This window comes from Bos taurus, chromosome 21 (genome assembly GCF_002263795.3).
Source record: "Bos taurus isolate L1 Dominette 01449 registration number 42190680 breed Hereford chromosome 21, ARS-UCD2.0, whole genome shotgun sequence".
In the NCBI taxonomy this organism is placed as follows: domain Eukaryota; kingdom Metazoa; phylum Chordata; class Mammalia; order Artiodactyla; family Bovidae; genus Bos; species Bos taurus.
In genome coordinates this window covers 24,910,956-24,930,967 of record NC_037348.1, presented here as the reverse complement: position 1 = coordinate 24,930,967, position 20,012 = coordinate 24,910,956, and the positions used below count along the sequence as shown (strand labels likewise).

General features: G+C 40.7%; 2 protein-coding genes across 6 annotated transcripts in view; one reads left to right on the top strand and one right to left on the bottom strand.

Moving 5' to 3' along the window:
• TM6SF1 (transmembrane 6 superfamily member 1) overlaps positions 1-20,012 on the top strand; it is a 55,866-nt gene that overhangs the window by 21,164 nt on the left and 14,690 nt on the right. Inside the window, exon 5 of one of the 4 annotated variants that reach the window (XM_059879175.1) lies at positions 8,002-9,099. The exons of 1 other annotated variant lie outside the window; for it this stretch is intronic. In XM_059879175.1, coding sequence (XP_059735158.1) covers positions 8,002-8,193 — 192 coding nt within the window. In that variant the 3' untranslated portion in view covers positions 8,194-9,099. 4 annotated transcript variants of the gene reach the window in all.
• The window catches only part of HDGFL3 (HDGF like 3), a 76,319-nt gene continuing 65,908 nt past the window's right edge, over positions 9,602-20,012 (bottom strand). Inside the window, exon 6 of one of the 2 annotated variants that reach the window (NM_001191368.3) lies at positions 9,602-10,827. In NM_001191368.3, coding sequence (NP_001178297.1) covers positions 10,822-10,827 — 6 coding nt within the window. In that variant the 3' untranslated portion in view covers positions 9,602-10,821. Of the gene's footprint in view, positions 10,828-18,071; positions 18,219-20,012 lie in introns of those variants that run through there. The other variant, XM_059879194.1, reaches the window with a different exon arrangement.

Here is a 20,012-nt window from a genome sequence, read left to right as displayed (position 1 = left end):
GTTACTAAAAGAACTGAGAGCTGTTATCTTTAAGATGTCTGTCTGAATTTAAGGTTTCGGAAGTCCACTATTTTATCCTACACAGGACCAGGAAACTGGTTTTTAACAAAGTTCAGCTCCTGGAAAACAGGGCCTGTCATTCCACTCCTCCCTTCTGCTACTCAGCCAGGCCTCTGGCCTAGAGTAGGTGTTCAGTGAACACTCACTTCATGGAACTGGAAGTGAAATTATTGACGGAAGCATCATACAAAGCATAGTTTTATAAGATAACCTATTAAACCAACTGATGTTAGAAACAAGGAAGAAAATTACTTTTTTTCCTACTATAAATAAAAAAACCAGGCTTCCCAGGTGGCGCTAGTGGTAAGGAACCTGCTTGCCAGTGCAGGAGGTATAGGAGATGCTGGTTTGATCTCTGGATTGGGAATATCCCCTGGAGGAGGGCATGGCAAACCACTCCAGTATTCTTTGCCTGGAGAATCCCATGGACAGAGGAGCCTGGAGGGCTACAGTCCATTGGGTTGCAGAGTTGGACATTACTGAAGGAACTTGGCATGAATGCATAAATAAAAAAACCCCAGATGAACTCATCTTTTAGATTCATTATCTTTGTCTTGCTCTTGTCAAGCAGGCCTAATAATGAGGTTTATCTGGAAGCTCTCAGCATATACGGTTAATGATATCCATGGTATAATAATTCTGCTGGCAAAAAGACACACTGGAATTTACAGAGTTTAAAAATGGTAATGGCATTTATAGGTTAATACATTGGGCTCAATCTTTCCAATCTAATGTGCTCCTTAATTACAGAATTACAGCTTAAATAGGTTGATGCAGTATCCAGTCATGGTTCCTGTCTTTTCCTTGGAGGACACAAGGAAAGAGAACTAGTATTTGCCCTCCTTGCAGACCTCTGAATTACTCTATTTCTCAGGCCTTGGTTTTTGGGTCTTTATTTCCATATCTTTTAATACGCACTATAAGGTGATGGCTTTCACATTTCTATCTTTAGCTCAGACTGTTTTGATTCCTGTATTTAATTCTTGAGTCTCTGACATCTCAGATTTATGTCTAAGATAGGACTCCTGATCCTGCCCACCACTTTTCTTCCACTTCCCCCATCTCTGTAAATAGTCTTTTGTGGCATCTAGCAGCTCAGGTTAAACACTTGAAGTAATTCTTCACACTTCCCACTCCTTCATCCTCTATCTGTAGCCCATTACTAGGTCTAGTTAGTTCCTCGGAGAAGGCAATGGCACCCCATTCCAGTACTCTTGCCTGGAAAATCCCATGGACGGAGGAGCCTGCTGGGCTGCAGTCCATGGGGTCGCTAAGAGTTGGACATGACTGAGCGACTTCACTTTCACTTTTCACTTTCATGCATTGGAGAAGGAAATGGCAACCCACTCCAGCGTTCTTGCCTGGAGAATCCCAGGGACGGGGGAGCCTGGTGGGCTGCCGTCTATGGGGTCGCACAGAGTCGGACACGACTGAAGTGACTTAGCAGCACCAGCAGCAGTTAGTTCCCACTCCAGAGTAATTCTCAAACCCACGTTTTTTCCTTTTGGCCATGCAGCATGTGGGGTCTTAGTTCCCCAATCAGGGATCAAACCTGTGCTCCCTGCATTGGAAGCACAGAGTCTTAACCATAGACTTTGACTTCTAGGGAAGTCTACAAATCTGCCTTTTTTTTTTTTTTTTTTAACAGCTCCCTTGTAGTCTGGGCTCTCATTACCTTGCTTCATTTAAGGCAAGCCACACTAAGTGGTCTACTCACCTACTTATGCAAAGGCAGGTTGTGTGCTCTGCTGGAGGAGCAACTACTCAAGTTTTATTTATGCTTGTGCAAAGATCAGGTGCGATGTTTTCAAAAGTCAGGCCTGGCACGGACCCAGCTGCAAAAGAAGCTGATAAATGTGGTCTCCCTGTGTGCTTCAGAGGAAGAAACTGTGTGCTGAACACAAAGCATTGTCTCGGCAAATTTTTTTTTTTTTTTTAAAGCCTCACTTAAAGATAAGCAAGTGGAACTCAGGCTAGTTGTTTACTTGCCTAAGGTCACAACATTACTAAGTGGCAGAGGAGGAATTCAGAATCCCATGTGGCCCCAGAGCCCATATTCTTCCCCACTGTGCTGTCCCTCTCCTCTTGCAAACAGTGAATTAAGCTCCAGTGTCCTACAGCATAGAGTAGAGCTTTGTACATGGCATGGACGAGGCAGAGGACCTGCTGGGAGTAGAAGGCAGTGACACCTAAGCCCTGGGCTTTGTGGGCTGAATAGATTTGAAAAGACTGACGAAGCCTTTAAATGCTGGAGCATGCAGCAGTTAGAGGGCACAGAGGGCCTCCCCCAGCTCTTACTGGTCCCTTGATTAGATTGTTCAGGGTGTAGCATCTACTCACTGCCTGTGTGCTTTGCCTGCCCAGGCTGGCTTCCTCTGCATGCTGTGTCCCCTGGTCTGCCCCACACCAGGCCCTGATGCAGGAACACTGAGTGTCACCAGCCAGGAGGCTGGTAGGAGTGAGGCCAAGTCCTGGACCTGGTGAGGTCTCAGGAGACTACCAGAGAACTAGGCAGGAAGCCTCGGCCAAGGCCTAGTCATGCATGGGGTCAGCAGTCAGGAGGCTTAGGATGGACAGAACTTGGGGTGAACAGGTGCTTCAATCTGTAACAGTTAAGACCAGCCCCACACTGTACCTGCTAGCTAGACTGAACTAGCAGACATGCACCTGGGACCCTAGCACGTGGTGGTGGTGGTTTAGTCACTAAGTCATGTCCGAGTCATTGTGAGCCCATGGACTATAGCCCACCAGGTTCCTCTGTCCATGGATTTCCCAGGCAAGAATACTGGAGTGGGTTGCCATTCTCTTCTCCAGGGGATCTTTCTGACCCAGGGATCAAACCCAGGTCTCCTGCACTGCAGGCATATTCTTTACCGACTGAGCCACCAGGGAAGCCCAACTCTAGCAGAAGTCCTGGGAAAGGCAGTGTGGAGCACAGAGCAAATGGCAGCGGCAGTGGTGGTTTCAGCCATACACCAGGCCTTGCAGAAATCTTTGGGCTCATCCCTCACCAACGGATTTGTAAAGGTAGCCTGAGGCTGTGGACTGGATCCTGTAGGTGTCAGAAGGATGTTTCTCCCAACCAGCAGAACAGGGATAGCCTGAGAATCATGTGTCTGACATACCCGTAGCTCCTAGCTGGGCTGTAACATCTACCTATTCAGAGCATTTGGCCTCAGGAAGAAAGACCTAGAAATCACACTGCAACAAGACAGTGCAGACAACGAGAATGCTGAATTACCATTGTGTGATTTGTTTTCTGCTTGGCAAATACTTGTTTATGAAATGAATTCTCATTGTGAGAGGGCATTTGGCACTCTTCATAGAAGCACTCTCCATAGGCTTGACTGGCACCCCTAGCTTGCAAAAACTACCACTCCTGATTTAGAAGCTTTATGGATTCATGATCCCACTGCGTTTATAAAAATCTGCTTTTACTGGAAGATCTAGTGAACTCCCAAGAACCTGTGACTTAAGAAAAAAATCTTTGAAAAGCTTCTAGGTCAGTACAAGTCAACAGAAGACATGGCTAGTAGTTATGAGGGCCCTCGTTTCAGACCATTTAGGAATCTGCCAAGCCTGCTGCCTTCAGAAATCAGATAAATCAAGAGCTGAAGTAAAATACAGTAAAACCAGGACACATTTGGCACCAAAGAATCCCACTGGGGACTTATTCATAACCCAAGTCTCTTTCCATGTAAAATTAAAGTTTCAAGTCTAATATGAAAAGTATTGAGTTGGCCAAAAAGTTCGCTTGGGTTTTCCTTTAAGATATTTTGGAAACCCAATGAACTTTATTACAGGCTGCTTAGATCTACTCATTAGCAATCTCTATCAGTGGAAGAATTTTTTTCTTCTAAAATATCACTGAAAAGATGTAGTTAATATGGTTAAGAACGTGAGCTCTGGAAGCAGACTGGTTCAGCTCTCGGTCTGTCACTGATTAGTTCAGTGACCTTGGTTACTTAACCTCTTTGTTTCCTCTTCTGTTAAGTAATAGTACCTTCCTCATGGAGTTGCTGCAAGGATTACTTACATGAAGTAACCTCTGCAGAGGGTGTAGAGCAGTGCCTAGCACATCAAAAGCTGTGGGCCTCTCTGTTGCATTCATTAATGCTGTTGTTAGAAGATCCCCAGTGAAAGTTTCGAGAAATGCCTTGTGTTTCTCAGAAGATATGTGATCTGTAGCTCTGTATGTTGTGTATAGTTACATAAACATCAGAGAAACTGGAAGCAGCTGTGGGACATATTCACAGTGGGTGTGGCTGGGAGCCTGCCGTGCCATTCAGCAAGCAGGCCGCAGCCATAGAGGCAATGCATGACCCTTCCCACTGGGTTCAGACTCCCTCGCCCCCCATCTATTCAGGTGCCACGTACTGTCTCACAAAAGGGTCTGGAGGCTTATCTGTGGGTAACTTGGTTGTCCAGAGTCGACTAGACTGGGAGGCAAATTCGTGAAGTTTTTTTTCTTTATGGAAACCTTTAAGAAACATCTGAGACTAAAGGTTTAGAAAGAATATGAGTAATTGGCATACTAATTACAAATCTCATTTTAATCATTAGCTTCTGATGTTAATTCACCTCTAAACATCTTCATTTAGTTTTAAAACTAGAGTTTGGGTTTATTGTCTTTATAAGCTTCTCATCTTTTGGTGGAGACACAGTCTTGGCATTGTCAAAAGACCAGCAAGGGAATCTAAAAACAATGCGCCTGGGTTTTCAACCAAGTAGGGTGCCAGCTCATGAACAAGCGTTTCAGCTGGGTTTTGTGTCTGTCTGTGGAAGAACTCCATGTGCTTGGCACTGTCCTAAGCACCTGACAAGAGATCAAGCCATTGAACCTGTATAACAATCCTATGAGGCGGGCTCCATTATTACCTTGCTTTTCAGGCAAGGAGCCAGAAGTAGTTACATACCTAACACAAGGTCACACTGTTGGTTTTGGGTGGAATTGGGATTTGAAGCTTTCAGTCTGTTTCCAGATTCAGTGTTCTTAACCCAAGACCCCAAGACTATGGTGTTCAGAAAACCCTAAGAAACAGTAACATGGTTCTCGATTAGCTACCGTATCAGCCAAATAGCCTGGCTGTTGTCCCCACGTTCACATTGGTTTTTGCCTACATTTACACAGACACACAAAACTCAGTTCTCTTTTCTGGAACTAAGATTGGGATTTTTATTCAAATTCTTTCCAGGCTGTCTCTGTAAGAAAACAAGAGCTATTAAAATTAAGCACCCCCCCTTTTTTTTTGCCTTTATTGCCTCATTTTCCATCCCAACCATTCATTCTTTAAAAATCATAATCTCTTAAGGTAAAAAATGATTAGAATGAAGTTTAGGGAAAATGATGAGGTGCTCAAACTCACATCACTGAATTCTGGAGGAATTTCTGGGACCCGTAACTTGTACCTGTGATCCTGGCCATGAGTCAGTTCAGTAGCAATAACGTCACTGGGGTCACCAGATGCTAGCAGGATGCTCGGTTGAGCTCTCCAGGCCCTGTTCTAAGGAGGTCTTGTGTGCTGGTGGGAACATCACCAGGAAGCTCAGTGCAGCCCCTTCTCAGCTGTGTACTTAGAAGGGAACCCTTCTCAAGTGAGACTGAGGGTCTTTTGAAACTTCAGCATCCCGGAAACCAGACACCATATACTTTGGGAGGAAGCTGTGGTTGGGTTGCTCACTCAGGTATAGGTGAGGCCACTCTAAATACCCCGTCAGAACTATGAGCAGTACCAGAAACTGCAGAAGACCGGCCTCAGGCCTTCTCTCTCAATTACATACCTCTTTTAACTAGAAATGCAATCATCTTGGGCTTTCCTGGTGGCTTAGATGGTAAAGGATCTGCCTACAGGAGACCTGGGTTCCATCACCTCTGCCCCTTATTCAGTGATTCTGAAGCAAAAGGCTTACTAAAATATGTATAAAAATAGAGTAATGCCTTATAGAAGCTTTTTGTATTTTGACAGTCACAAGACCATTACTATTGAACATTTATTGAGCTCTAACAATGTGAGAGGTGCCACACAAAAATTCAGACACAGTACCTGCCCGATGGGCTTACAGTCTAAAGGACATGATCATTTTTTAATGTTCCCATGAGTTTGCTGTTTGTGAAAATGAGGTATTAACTGCACTGGTCAGTGCAGGAAAAGAGCCTATGATATTAGACTTTTTAAGCAGGTTCCCTATTCAAGTAGGCATGACTATTCATATTATTCTCTTAAACTGTGGTTTGCATTTCCCCAAATTTTATTTCTGAGACATATGTAAGTCTGAAAAGATAGATACCAAATGCACATTTCTGAAAATCAGGGGTCAAATCTGGAACCTAGTCCAGAAGAAAAGTCTGGTTATATATTCAGAAAAATATTTTTATTCAAAATTGGCCCTGGGGAAAAAAAATAGTGACGGGGGGGCCAAGATCCTGTTGGGGGTTCTTAGAATGTCCACAAGAGCAGGTCCTCAGGGCAGCCTCTCAAAGGCCCTTAACTCTTTCGTAAGCATTCGGTGGGTTGTGTTTGGGCATTGGCCCTGGGGGTGGTGTGTTTGAGGATAAAGCCCTCTCAGTGGCTCACAGATCACCGGGCAGATGATTCCTGCCTTGGCACTGCCCTTTGTCCTTGGCAACACACCACTCACGCTAATTTAATGCCTATCTCCAGAGAAGAACAAGACTACCAGACACCCCCAGGATGTATCAGGAATTTTGTAAAAATGTAACCTGTTAAAATGCCCGTTGCTGATACCATCCGTATACATACTGCTTTATAAAAACTTGTCCTTTTCTTGTCATAAAGTCAAGTGCGAAGTAACATTTTTGTTCTGTTAACCACTTGGCAGGATAAACTGATTTTATATGGAAGGAAATGTAAGATAACTTATACGTGTTTAAAGCAAGTTATTTCATTTTCATTCTCATGATTTCTGTCATCTTTTGTCTCTTTGCTCTGATCCTGATAAACTAATAAGTCACCACTCACTACATTCAAATTCCCAATCCTTTATTCATGTATATCTTGAGTTTCAGTTATGATATGAAACAGACTCCAGGGCTGCATTTTGTAATGATACAAGGATCCTGAGGAAATACTTTCACAGAAGCCTTTTTCTAATACAATTTTCACCTGTGCTTATGAAAAGTATTAAAAAAGGCCAACTGGCACGTTCTGGAATGTATGTTCTGAGCAGGTATCTAAATACAAGTGGGAAGTGCTTGCCTTTCTGTTTTGTAAATTCAGCTTATGCCGACAAGCTGGACGTCTCAATAATTTGATGTGAAAAAGTTGCCTGTGTGTACATTTGCCATTTTATAAAACAGCGAACAAATCCATACCCCCACTTTATCTTACAAAACAACCCTTAGTATTTTTTAAGTTGCATGAAAAACAAATATACAAGTAAAAAAACAAGCAAAATGCATAATGAAGGGCTTTGAGCTCTTGCTCCAAGGAGTAGGTGAAAGAATTGATATAAATGAAGCTGAGGTTTTCAGAGCTTCTCTTTAAATAGCTATGCTAAAAATATTTCAGCTGTCTAATCTCTGTACTTGCTTCATTTTTACTAGAACACATTGTGTGAGCCGCAGCTGAGTTCCTATATAGGATATCTCCAGAATGCAAATCAGAACAAGGCAGATTTTATTCAGATTTTTCTTTTGTAAATTGAGCCACTACTGTTGGGTATGGGGTTGGGCCGGGTGGGCACTAGATGAGTTAAAAATCAGTTAGCCTGATAAAGACATGCTAAAGAAGGCTTACTTTATTTGAATGGTTATATCAAGACTGACCCCAAGTTCAATGAGATATTGAGGATTCTGGATTGTTTGAAAATCTGGTTTTGAGGGCACAGGAGCGTGGTCTGAATGGACCATTAGGAATGCATTTGAACACAGAATTTATGCTTACCTCACCACCCCCCCCCCCTTTTTTTTTAACATGACAGGCTCAGTTTTCTCACATCGGTGCTTCTCTTCATGCTAGAACTGCTTATGTCTACAGAGTCCCTGAAGAAGCGAAAATCATTTTTTTAGCCTTAAACATAGCATATGGAGTTCTTCCCCAGCTCCTGGCCTATCGCTGTATCTACAGACCCGAATTCTTCATAAAAACAAAGGCAGATGAAAAAGTTGAATGAAAACATTGTTTTATGTTCTTTCTCTCCAGATGACTGACTTTTGCTATCTTGGTACCCATATCTGGCCCCATTCCACTCTCTTCTTGCACAGGAACATTTGCGAATACATCAGTTCTTGCTCTATACTCTGTATCGTAGGAATTATGTGGGTAAATCTTTTTTTGAAGGAAAGTTGAAGTTATTCAGAAAGTCTGTTTAAAGAAATACATTTCAGGGTATTTGTGAATAAACAACCACCTATCTCAATATTCTGTTTGTATATATTAAGTATAAGTGTGAAAAATTACAATTTAGCTTCTATAATAATGAACATGAAAAGGAAACTATTCGAAAGTGAAAATGGCCTATGCATATTAAAAATTTCAAACTAGCAAATACAGATTGGAGGAATATTTTTGCATATAAGATGTATATGCTTTATGATCAACCTCAATATAAAGGACAAATTATCAGAACATTTAAAAATGTTGTTTGAAAAGTGTTTTCCCAAGGAAAGTGAACTATTCACTGGGGTTTCAAAAACTGCTTTCACTGAAATTTTTTATTGCGTCTAAACAGTTAAGAAGGGATCTATAACTTTATTATTACCTTTATTTTACTGGTGACTGGAAATATTTCTATTGTGTTTCTGTGTATATTTTTAATAAATTATTTTTGGCCTTTTATGAAGACAAATCTTATTAAATTTGAAACATTTTGTGTATTTTCTTTTTCAAAAAAGTTCTGTGGTCTTTAGCTTTTTTGTTTTAAAAATCTGTCAGTTATACGTTCCAATTTGAAATGTCATCTACATTCTCCTTATGTTTTAGTGTGAGCGATGAAGAGGACTTTTGATGAATTAATTAAATTTCCTTGATTTTAAATTAAAATATTCAAAATTAAAAAGTACCTTGTAAGGACAAAGAACTGGATTGGCATTCCTACTGTCTTTTAAATGAACTGTTCATCATGTGGAAGCGTGAGTCGAGTATAATAGAGGAAAATCAGTATTTGCTAAATTAGAGAAACAAACCCAAAACATAGCCGCCTCCTCAGTGCCCAGGAGTGGTAAGTGGATCTGTACTCTTATGCCCTCAGGTGCCATCATCACCACTCCCATCATCACCAGCATCATCACTAATGGCCCTACGCTTTCAGAGCTACTCACATTTTTTCCTTCATGCTATTTACTAGCTCGTCACCAAAATAAGAAAACCTAAAAGAAAATGGTGTCCAGATCAGTGCATGGATAATGTCCAGTGTGAATTTAGGGGTCCACTGAACTGGTAAGTAACACAGATATGCAAGCAGTCATATAGCCAGTTCCTCTCCCTACCCCCCAGTGTTTAAAAAAAAAAAAAAAAAAAAAACACAAGTCCTAAAACCCAGTGTTTAAAAAAAGAAAAGAAAAAGCCTCACCTGCACTTGATTCTCTTATCAGCTTGCTGTTAACAATTTTTGCTTTAATATATGAATTACATTAATACCTCACATTACATATATGAAGCCAAATTACACTAACTTAGTTGTTTACAACCTCAACTCTTACTCCCAGTACACATTCCAATAAATTTATTCTGTAAAAACAATACATTTTTTTGTTTTTGATTTTTTTTTTACAGTAAACTTTTCAACTACAAACCTCGAATACGCGAAAGATGTTCCAAGGACAAGCATAACAGGATTGATAAAACCCAAACTGACTAAATGTGTTCTCACAATATAAGTTGGCATAAAAATAAATAAAATTTTCTATTATCACAATTGCAACAATAATGTACACATAATAATGGTTTGTGGATGAGTATTAACTATTCTAATTCTAGTTCCAAAAGAAAACAACAGATTGTTTAAAAGTCTATATTTAAAAGTCAATGCTTTGTCTTACTTCCCATAGGGCTACTGCTGAGTCCAGCTTTAAAATGTAAAGTATCCAGCTTGAGTGATTAGCTCAAATTGTATTGGCATTGGGAGAAAATAAATCATTGCCTTTATCTTGGAGTAACACAAAAGACTCACTTAACTTCACATATAGAAACTGAGTTTGTGTACGTAACAACATGAGTTTTGAGAAGTATAAGTTGTCAACTAGCTATTTCTAATACGGAAAAGGTATATTACAATATGATTCAACTTTACACATGGCCTCAAAACTGAAGGACAATTTTAAGTTCACCTTCAATATGCCAACATTATGTATCTAGGAATTGGTTCCTGGGTTCTGTCACAGAGAAGAAATCCCTTAAGCATTATGTTGAGTGGTCCTTTAAAAAAAAATGCTAATTTATATTTAACTGAGTGTTTGGTGATGGTGGAGTAAAAGGCAGAAGAGTGATGAACATAACTGCCTTGATAAAGGATCCTAGACTTGTATGAGCTTGTGCAAAAATCTTGATAATCCTTAGTGGTTAAGGGCAACTTCATGCAACCAAATAACATGAAATTAAGTCAATAACCTTAAAAAAGGCTAAAATGTCTTTTTTTCCCCCAAACACATCAGAGAGGAATGTGAATAATGTACATACAAACTGGGATTCTGTCAATGACAACAAGGACTATGTGTTGGTTCATATCAAATCCAAGAATATTGGACAACCAAACGTATAACCTTCTTGTGGTTTTCTTAGTATGCAGCATTCATTATGGTAGTTAGGTCTGGAAAAAAACACAAAGAAAACAAGCCTTTAGATGATTTTGGATATTAACAATATAAGCTACCCACATCTTTATACTATATACCTGGATTTTTTGAGATTCCAATCTGCACTGCAGCATTAACAATACTTATCAAGAATAGTCTCTGAGGGTTTGCTTTATACTATCAGTGCAAAAACCTAAAGGAAAAACTAGGGCATTTTAGTGTAAACTTTGTCTATTGTCTGGCAGGACACAGTGAAGAAGCGTGCACTCTGTAAAACTCTAGGATAATGCATTGCTGGGATACATAAAGTTAAGGGGAAAACGGAGATAATCCATCTTTGTGAGGATTCTGGTATCACAAAGAAAGGTAAATTTCTTAAAATTTTAAAAGTATTTGCAGAATTGCAAATTATTCTGTATAATATTTATAATTTAATTACTTGTGACAGTATGGCTCAATGAAATACAAGAGTTAATAATATTAAGTCAAGATATACAAAGAGAAAGGAAGCCTAGATTTTTGTAAAGTTTAGATTGCTTCCATTTGACAAAGATAAAATACTTCCATTTCCTAAAAGGATTGCGTTTTAGTTTGGGTCCCACTTTTAATTGTGTCAGGTTACATTTCCCCACCGGGATGCTATTTTTGTTTTCTTCATCATTAACCCAAATACATTAACCCCCTTAGTACTGCTCTTGTGGTATAAATTAAAGAGGGAATTCAGGCCCCCAATACTTTTTCTGAAAACAGCCTCCTTCAGCTCTACACTTCACTAAGTGAATGAACTTGTTTGTAGGATGCATGTCATCATTCATGGGTATGGTTTTCACTTATGTAGCTGAACTCTACCCTGCACCATATATAATATACAGCTAATTCCAGAACCTTCAAAGAGGAAAGTTTCTAAACCTACTATCCCCTCAAGATAGCAGAAATACATTTCTTAGTCTTCTTTGTTCTTACCAAAATGAGAAAGCCAATCTTAAAAAAAAAAAAAAAAACACATTACATTTAACATCTATGAACTTGCAAGATACAGTGCCTGGTGACTCCTCGTTATTTATTAACAAAGAAAAGCGCTAGAAATAAGATCATACTCACAGGCTTTAGAGGATTTTCCTCCCTTGTGAAGGAGGAAAACACCCATTAAAACAACGAGAAATTGTTAATCAACCAAAGAAACTTCTTTAACAATGTCTTTTTATTAATATTAATGTGAAAGGCAATACATTCTATGTTTACATCAGTAGAAAACTCATAGTAACAACTACTCAGTCCATGTTGAAGAATATTTTTAAAACACATGGTCTGATGGTAGTCTCAGAGTAGTATTAGTGCCCCCAGCAAAGTGAGAGTGGTAGCAGAATGTAACTATAACTTTAAGGACATGCTTTTTGGGTGGAAGTACTATTAAATGGGTGCTTATATTAATAGAGTCAAATTACAAATTAATTTTTAACTTCTCATACCATAATCACTCTATCTGCATATGAAAAAAATACCCTGCTCATTCACACTGGTGGATATTCTGAACAGTGTTCTGCAGATCTACTCCACATAAACAGCTAGAACTTGTGCCTTTATGCACTGGCTGCCATGCTCAGCGCCACACCAGTTTCATACTGCACAATGGCTGGCTAATCCACTGGATTCTCTCTTGAGGCATTTCAATGTGAGGTACACTAACAGGCTGAAGGATACCCGAACACAGTAAGCAGAAGTTACAGGCTGGAGAAGTGATAGGGTCTTTTTATGGAGCACCAATTTTTCTTGGAAGTATGGCAGATAAACTATGGTTACTCAGACTTGGGTATTTGGCATTTTGTCAAAAATAAATGAAACGAGCCTATTACTTCATGGAAAATGACTGATAGTATTCATTGCCAATGATAAAATTTGGGCTTTTGAGTGAAGATTAGGATTCTAGAAAACTTAAATCCTCTCTAAAAAAGCTTCCCAAAATGTAAAGTTTTTTTTTTTTTTAGGGGACAAGATAGTGATATTTAAAATGTGATTAAAAAGATTTCATAGTGAAATATTTGGAAAACTTAAGTAACTCAGGGAACAAATATTTTCCAAATGTGAAAAGAGATTCATAGTGCCAGATGGTCCAATGGATTTTAACCAGACAGAATATAAGAGGTTCAGATTCGACACTGCAACTAACCTCCAAGAAATGACCACTTACAGAATTGGTGTAATATCAAAGAATACACACAATGACCTGAATAGACTATTAAAATATTCCTATCTCCATCTTCAACTACATGTCTATGGAAGACTACATTTTCTTCTTATATTTCAACCAAAATAACATATCACAACAGTCTGAATATAGAAGCAGATTTGACAATATGGCCTGAGAGTTTCTATTAGAGCAGACATTAAAGATATGCATTTTTTTTTAATGTAAAAAAGTGTATAATTTTTCTCAAGAACTTTTTTTTTGGGAAGATATTTATTTTTCACAAAAATGTGTTATTTTGTTAAGTAATGGGTTTACTATTAAAGTAAATAAATATCCTTAAAATTTTATTTTTAATTCTAATTAAGTAAATATCAATAGCTATAACAAAAACTCTTTGTCTAAGAGTAGTAAAGGGGTCCTGAGACCAAAAACCTTGATAAACCACTGGCTTGGCATAAATGAGAGTGAATGGTGAAAAGTGAGGCTAAAGTGAGGCTAAAAAGATAAACTAAGGTGAGAGTGATAAGGCCATTTTATGCAGAAATCAGGAGATGGGCCTGATGTGGAGGGCACCAGCAGCACCAGATTGTAGGAAGAACAACAGGTCCCGAGCCAGAATAAATGTATGAATACTGGTTAGTGGCGACAGTGAACCCTCCGGCTGTCCGCCCCACATTTATTCTGTCCTTTGCTCCTCCCCACAACTATGTGACATCCTTGTGATTTGGGGACTTGACTCCAGTGTCAGGGATGGGCAGAACCTGACTGGTCTAAGCCAGTTATCTCCTTGTTGTCAGTGTTTGGTTCAGGGTAGGGCAGCTTTCTGACATGGATCTCAGTGATACCTGCCTCCTTAAATTCATACCCTTGTGTAACACCCTACCTTTTAGAGTAGGCTAGATCTTGTGACATTTGTCTAATGAACTGAATGAGGCAAAAGTGATGGGATATTGTGTCTGAGATCAGAGAACAAAAGGTTGACTTCCATGTTGCTTCCACCCTCTCTCTTGCTAATGAAGCCAGCTGCCATGCTGAAGCCACCTTATGGACTCATGTGGCAGGAAACCAAGGGAGGCCTTTGGCCAACAGTCAGTGAAGCACTGAAGCCCTTGATCTAATAACTATGAGTGACCAAATCCTGCCAACAACTTCCTGAAAGGAAGGTCCTTCCAAAAGGACCAAGCCCCAAGCCAAGCCTCAACTCAAAAATGATTTGAGCTCCTGCTAATACATTAATTGCAGCTTTGGAAAGATGTGGAGATAGAGGTATCAACAAGTTACATCTATTTTGGTTCCTGACCCATAGAAAATGCTATTTTAAGCCACTGAGTCTTAAGAGTTATTTGTTCACGACAAGAGGTATTAACACAGCAGGTGTATTATCCGCATGGTGTCCTGGCCACAAAGTCACCTCCACTTCGGTGACTTAAGAAGGGAGCTCTACTTGCTCTGCAGCCTGCCCCTTTCTGCTAGTGCTTCTGCTAGAGGAGTGAGGATGAAGGCAGAGCACCCAGACATAAAGGGAGTCTTGGAATTCTATGGGCTCCTTGTAAGAACCTCTTCTTCCTTCACCAATATATGTAACTTCCATCCCACCCTATGCCCTGAGACAATAATCCTTTTGGGGGCTCCTCTGGCTCAGACAGTAAAGAATCTGCTTGCAATGCAGGAGACTCAGGTTCAAGGAGACTCAGGTTCAATCCCTGGGTCAGGAAGATCCCCCGGAGAAGGAAATGGCTCCCACTCCAATACCACCCTCTGCCCCGAGCGATCAATCCTTCTTCCTGACACAAGATGGGCTCCAGAGCATCTATCACATCCTGGACTCTCATCCCTGACACTTTGTTGTGTTCATTTACAACCTCATCTCTTAAATGCCAGCCTCCCCCCTGCTCCCCAATTCCTTAGTCTCTTCCACTGGGTCCCTTGGATATTACAGTCAGTTCAGTTCAGTTGCTCAGTTGTGTCTGATTCTTTATGCTGATGGACTGCAGCATGCCAGGCTTCCCTGTCATCACCCTCTCCCAGAGCTTGCTCAAACTCATGTCCTTTGAGTTGGTGATGCCATCCAACCATCTTATCCTCTGTCATCTCCTTCTTCTCCTGCCTTTAATCTTTCCCAGAATCAGGGTCTTTCCACTCAGTTCTTTGCATCAGGTGGCCAAAGTACTGGAGTTTCAGCTTCAGCATCAGTGCTTCTAGTTAATATTCAGGACTGATTTCCTTTAGGATTGACTGGTTTGCTCTCCTTGCAGTCCAAGCAACTCTCAAGAGTCTTCTCCAACACCACAGTTCAAAAGCATCAATTCTTCAGCGCTCAGCTTTCTTTATAGTCCCAACTCACACATCCATACATGACTACCAGAAAAACCTTAGCTTTGACGAGATGGATCATTTTTGGCAAAGTAATGTCTCTGCTTTTTAATATGCTGTCTAGATTTGCCATAGCTTTTCTTCCAAGCAATGTCTTTTATTTCATGGCTGCAGTCACCATCTGCAGTGATTTTGGAGCCCAGAAAAATAAAAGTCTCTCACTGTTTCCCCATCTATTTGCCATGAAGTGATGGGACCAGATGCCACGATCTTAGTTTTCTGAATGTTGAGTTTTAAACCAGCTTTTTCACTCTCCTCTTTCACTTTCATCAAGAGGCTCTTTACTACTTCTTCGCTTTCTGCCATAAGGGTGCTGTCATCTGCATATCTGAGGTTATTGATATTTCTCCCAGAAATCTTGATTCCAGCTTGTGCTTCATCCAGCCCAGCATTTTTCATGATGTACTCTGCATATAAATTAAATAAGCAGGGTGACAATATATAGCCTTTACGTACTCCTTTCCCTATTTGGAACCAGTCTGTTCTTCCATTTCAGTTCCAACCGTTGCTTCTGGACCTGCATAATTTCTCAGGAGGCAAGTAAGGTCGTCTAGTATTCTCATCTCTTGAAGAATTTTCCACACTTTGTTGTGATCCACACAGTCAAAGCCTTCGGCACAGTCAATAAACCAGAAGTAGATGCTTTTCTGGAACTCTCTTGCTTTTTTGATGATCCAACAAATGTTGGCAATTTGATCTCTGGTTCCTCTGCCTCTTCTAAAACCAGCTTGAACATCTGGAATCTCACAGTTTATGTACTGTTGAAGCCTGGCTTGGAGAATTTTGAATACTTTGCTAGTGTGTGAGATGAGTGCAATTGTGCAGTAGTTTGAACATTCTTTGGCATTGCCTTCTTTTGGGATTGGAATGAAAATTGACTGTTTCCAGTCCTGTGGCCACTGCTGAGTTTTCCAGATTTGCTGACATATTGAGTGCAGCACTTTCACAGCATCATCTTTTTGGATTTGAAATAGCTCAACTGGAATTCCATCACCTCCACTAGCTTTGTTTGTAATTATGCTTCCTAAGGCCCACTTGACTTCGAATTCCAGGATGTCTGGCTCTAGGTGAGTGAACATACTGTTGTGGTTATCTGGGTCATGAAGATCTTTTTTGTATAGTTCTTTTGTGTATTCTTGCCATCTCTTCTTAATATGTTCTGCTTCTGTTAGTTCCATACCATTTCTGTCCTCTATTGAGCCCATCTTTGCATGAAATGTTCCCTCGGTATCTCTAATTTTCTTGAAGAGATCTCTAGTCTTTTCCATTCTATTGTTTTCCTCTATTTCTTTGCATTGATTACTGAGGAAGGCTTTCTTTTCTCTCCTTGCTATTCTTTGGAACTCTGCATTCAGATGGGTATGTCCTTCCTTTTCTCCTTTGCCTTTAGCTTCCCTTGGAAATTAGTCAGCCATCAGCAAACCTTCTTCATTCCCAAGATACTTTATTCATCAATTTGTTCTAACTGCTATCTAGCTTCACCCTGGAGATCCTGCTGCTGCTTTCTCTGCAACCCCCAGGTGGTAACCTCCTCTGCCACAGCTCTCATACTACAGGCCCTGGAAGTGGGGAAGGTGACCTTGACCTTACTACTATTTCTAGCTATTCTTCCTCTGTGCTTCCCCCCAGGAAAAAAATCCTTCTGGACTTTAGTCTCAATGCTGTAAGATGCCAGCCCTTCCCTACTGCAGTCTTCTCCAAGACTCCCCATCACTATCCCTGACTCCTTGAAGATGTCAGCTGTGGCTCACTGTCATTCAGCATCCTAACTGCTGGATGTCAACATGCACAGAGATTGTCTTTGCAACACTCTAACCTCTTAGTTCCTGGGCTTCCTCTTCCCTAAAAATATTGTCTGCTACCTTACCTTAGCTGCTCATTTCCATGGTTATTTCTTAAACAAGCAATTTTCAACCACTGAGAGCATTTGCAAATACTAGGTCACTGTTTTTTGGGGGGAAATTATGCTTCTCTGATGGCTCAGAGGATAAAGTATCTGCCTGCAATGCAGGAGACCCGGGTTCGATCCCTGGGTTGGGAAGATCCCCTGGAGAAGGAAATGGCAACCCACTCCAGTATTTTTTTTTAAACCCACTCCAGTATTCTTGCCTGGAGAATTCCATGGACAGAGGAGCCTGGCAGGCTACAGTCCACAGGGTTGCAAAGAGTTGGACACGACTGAGTGACTTCACTTTCACTTTTCACTTTCATGGGAACATTGTAGGTTGGAGTTTTCAATGGCATTTAATGAGCAGGGGCCAAGGGTACTGCGATGTTCTGCGATGTGAACAGAGCTCACACAATGAAAACCTGTCTTATTGAAGACACCAAGAGCACCTGCCCTGTTGCCTGCTTCCATAATTCCATCTAGACATCTGACTATTTCATTTCTACTTGTCTTTCTAGTCCCTTCCCTTTACCTAGTACTCCAACTCCAAGAACTCTTTGATACTCAAAATCTGTTGATCCTGTCCCTTCCTCACATCCGTGTTTCCCTCTGAACATGTTTTGGATTCCATGTGTCCATCATTATAATTAATCTCTTCCTCACATACGCCCTCAACTCCCTTGCCTCAAACTTCCTTTACTTTGCTCTCTGGGCAAACTCCAATTCTGGATAAGCTCGGTTCTCTACTTTTCTGTGATCGCACAATTGAATACGCCTGGAGAAAAACACACAGCCATCTGAATGTTCTTAAATTAATGACCACTAACCTCGAGTGGGCCCTTCCTGCTGTTCCAAAGTCCAGTCACTTTTGTATTCTAACTATTTTATCCCTTTTCCTCCTCTCGAAATTTCAACACTTCTTCCTGCTCTTACTCTCAAATTGTTGACCTTCCTTCCTAAGGAGACAGAAGCAATCAGATGAGAACTTTTATAAGCTCTCACTGCAGGTACCCACTTACCTGCCCCCGCACCCAACAGGAGGAAAACAGAGTGTTGAGCGCAGAGGCAGGTAAGTTCCTCGTGTTTCAGTGCATGAACTAAGGCACCCCTCCAGATGTGCAGTGGATTTTATGCCTGTTTGCCTTCTGAAGAGCCCTACTTTGGCAATTCTTTCCTACATTATTATTTTGTGATCACTGCACATTTGAATCATTCTTATCAGTCTGCTGCTGCTGCTGCTGCTAAGTTGCTTCAGTCTGTGCGACCCCATAGATGGCAGCCCACCAGGCTCCCCCGTCCCTGGGATCCTCCAGGCAAGAACATTGGAGTGGGTTGCCATTTCCTTTTCCAATGCATGCAAGTGAAAATGAAGTCGCTCAGTCATGTCCGACTCTTCTCGACCCCACGGGCTGCAGCCTACCAGGCTCCTCCGTCCATGGGATTTTCCAGGCAAGAGTACTGGAGTGGGGTGCCATTGCCTTCTCCGTCTTATCAGCCTATGTGCTGCACATTCTCCCATCAAGAAAAAAAGCCCCTCTTGACCTTCTATCCTAGACTGTGTCTAAAAAATATCTGAGGAAAAAAAATTAGGCTGCCTGTGTGTATGCTCAGTCATGTCCAACTTTTTGCAACATGGAGTGTAGCCCACCAGGCTCCTCTGTCCATGGGATTTCCCAGGCAAGAATCCTGGAGTGGGTAGCCATTTCCTTCTCCAGGGGATCTTTCGACCCAGGAACTGAACCTGTCTCTTGTGTCTTCTGCATTGACAGGCAGATTCTTTACTACTGTACCACCTAGAAAACCCCCCAAATTAGGCTACTTGCCCTATAAGATATCAGGACACATTATAAAGCTACTGTAATTAAGAAACTGTAGTACTGACCAAAGGAACAGAATAGAGAACCCAGAGAGACCCATGGCTACATAACAGATGACACTGCATTTCAGAGACGAATAGAGAGACTGTTTAATACATGGTGCTGGTTAAATGGTTATGCTGTGGGGAAAATGCAGTGGGATCCTATCTCGTACCCTACACAAAGATCAATTCTAGATGGATTAAACACTAAAATGTTAAAAACTAAAGTTTACAATTTTAAAATGAAATACAGGAGAATATCTTTCTGACTTTGGGATAGGAATGGATTTCTCAAACAATACAGAAAAATGATAACCATAACAAGAAAAATTTGATGCATCTGACTACAATAAAATGAAGAATGTTTATTCACTAACAGGTATCATTAAGAAATTGAACAGAAAAGCCACAAACTTGGAGAAGATGTCTGTAATGCACATGACCACCCATGTTTGTTAGAATCCAGAATATGTAAAGGAGTCCTTTACATATCAGTAGGAAAATAAATTCAATAAGAAAATGGGCAAAATTCGCAAATCAAGCACTGCACAAAAGAGGAAGCACAGGTGGTCAAACAGGTAAAAAGAGGCTCAACTTTATTACTGACCAAAGAATCGCAAATTAAGACTAGAATTTTCACCCACTATATTGGGAAGAATTTTAAAGTCTGACAATGACAAGTGAGTCACAGGGAACTCATACATGGATGGTGGGATATAAGCTGGTCCAACAACTTATAGGGACGTAATTTGGCAGTATCTTATAAACACCATAAAAATAGTTGTGACTCAGCCTGTCCAGTCTGAGTTTACATACCCTTAAAGAAACCCTTGCATGCGTACACTAGGAGACAATATGGAAATATTCACAGCAACACAGTTCCTAACTGCAA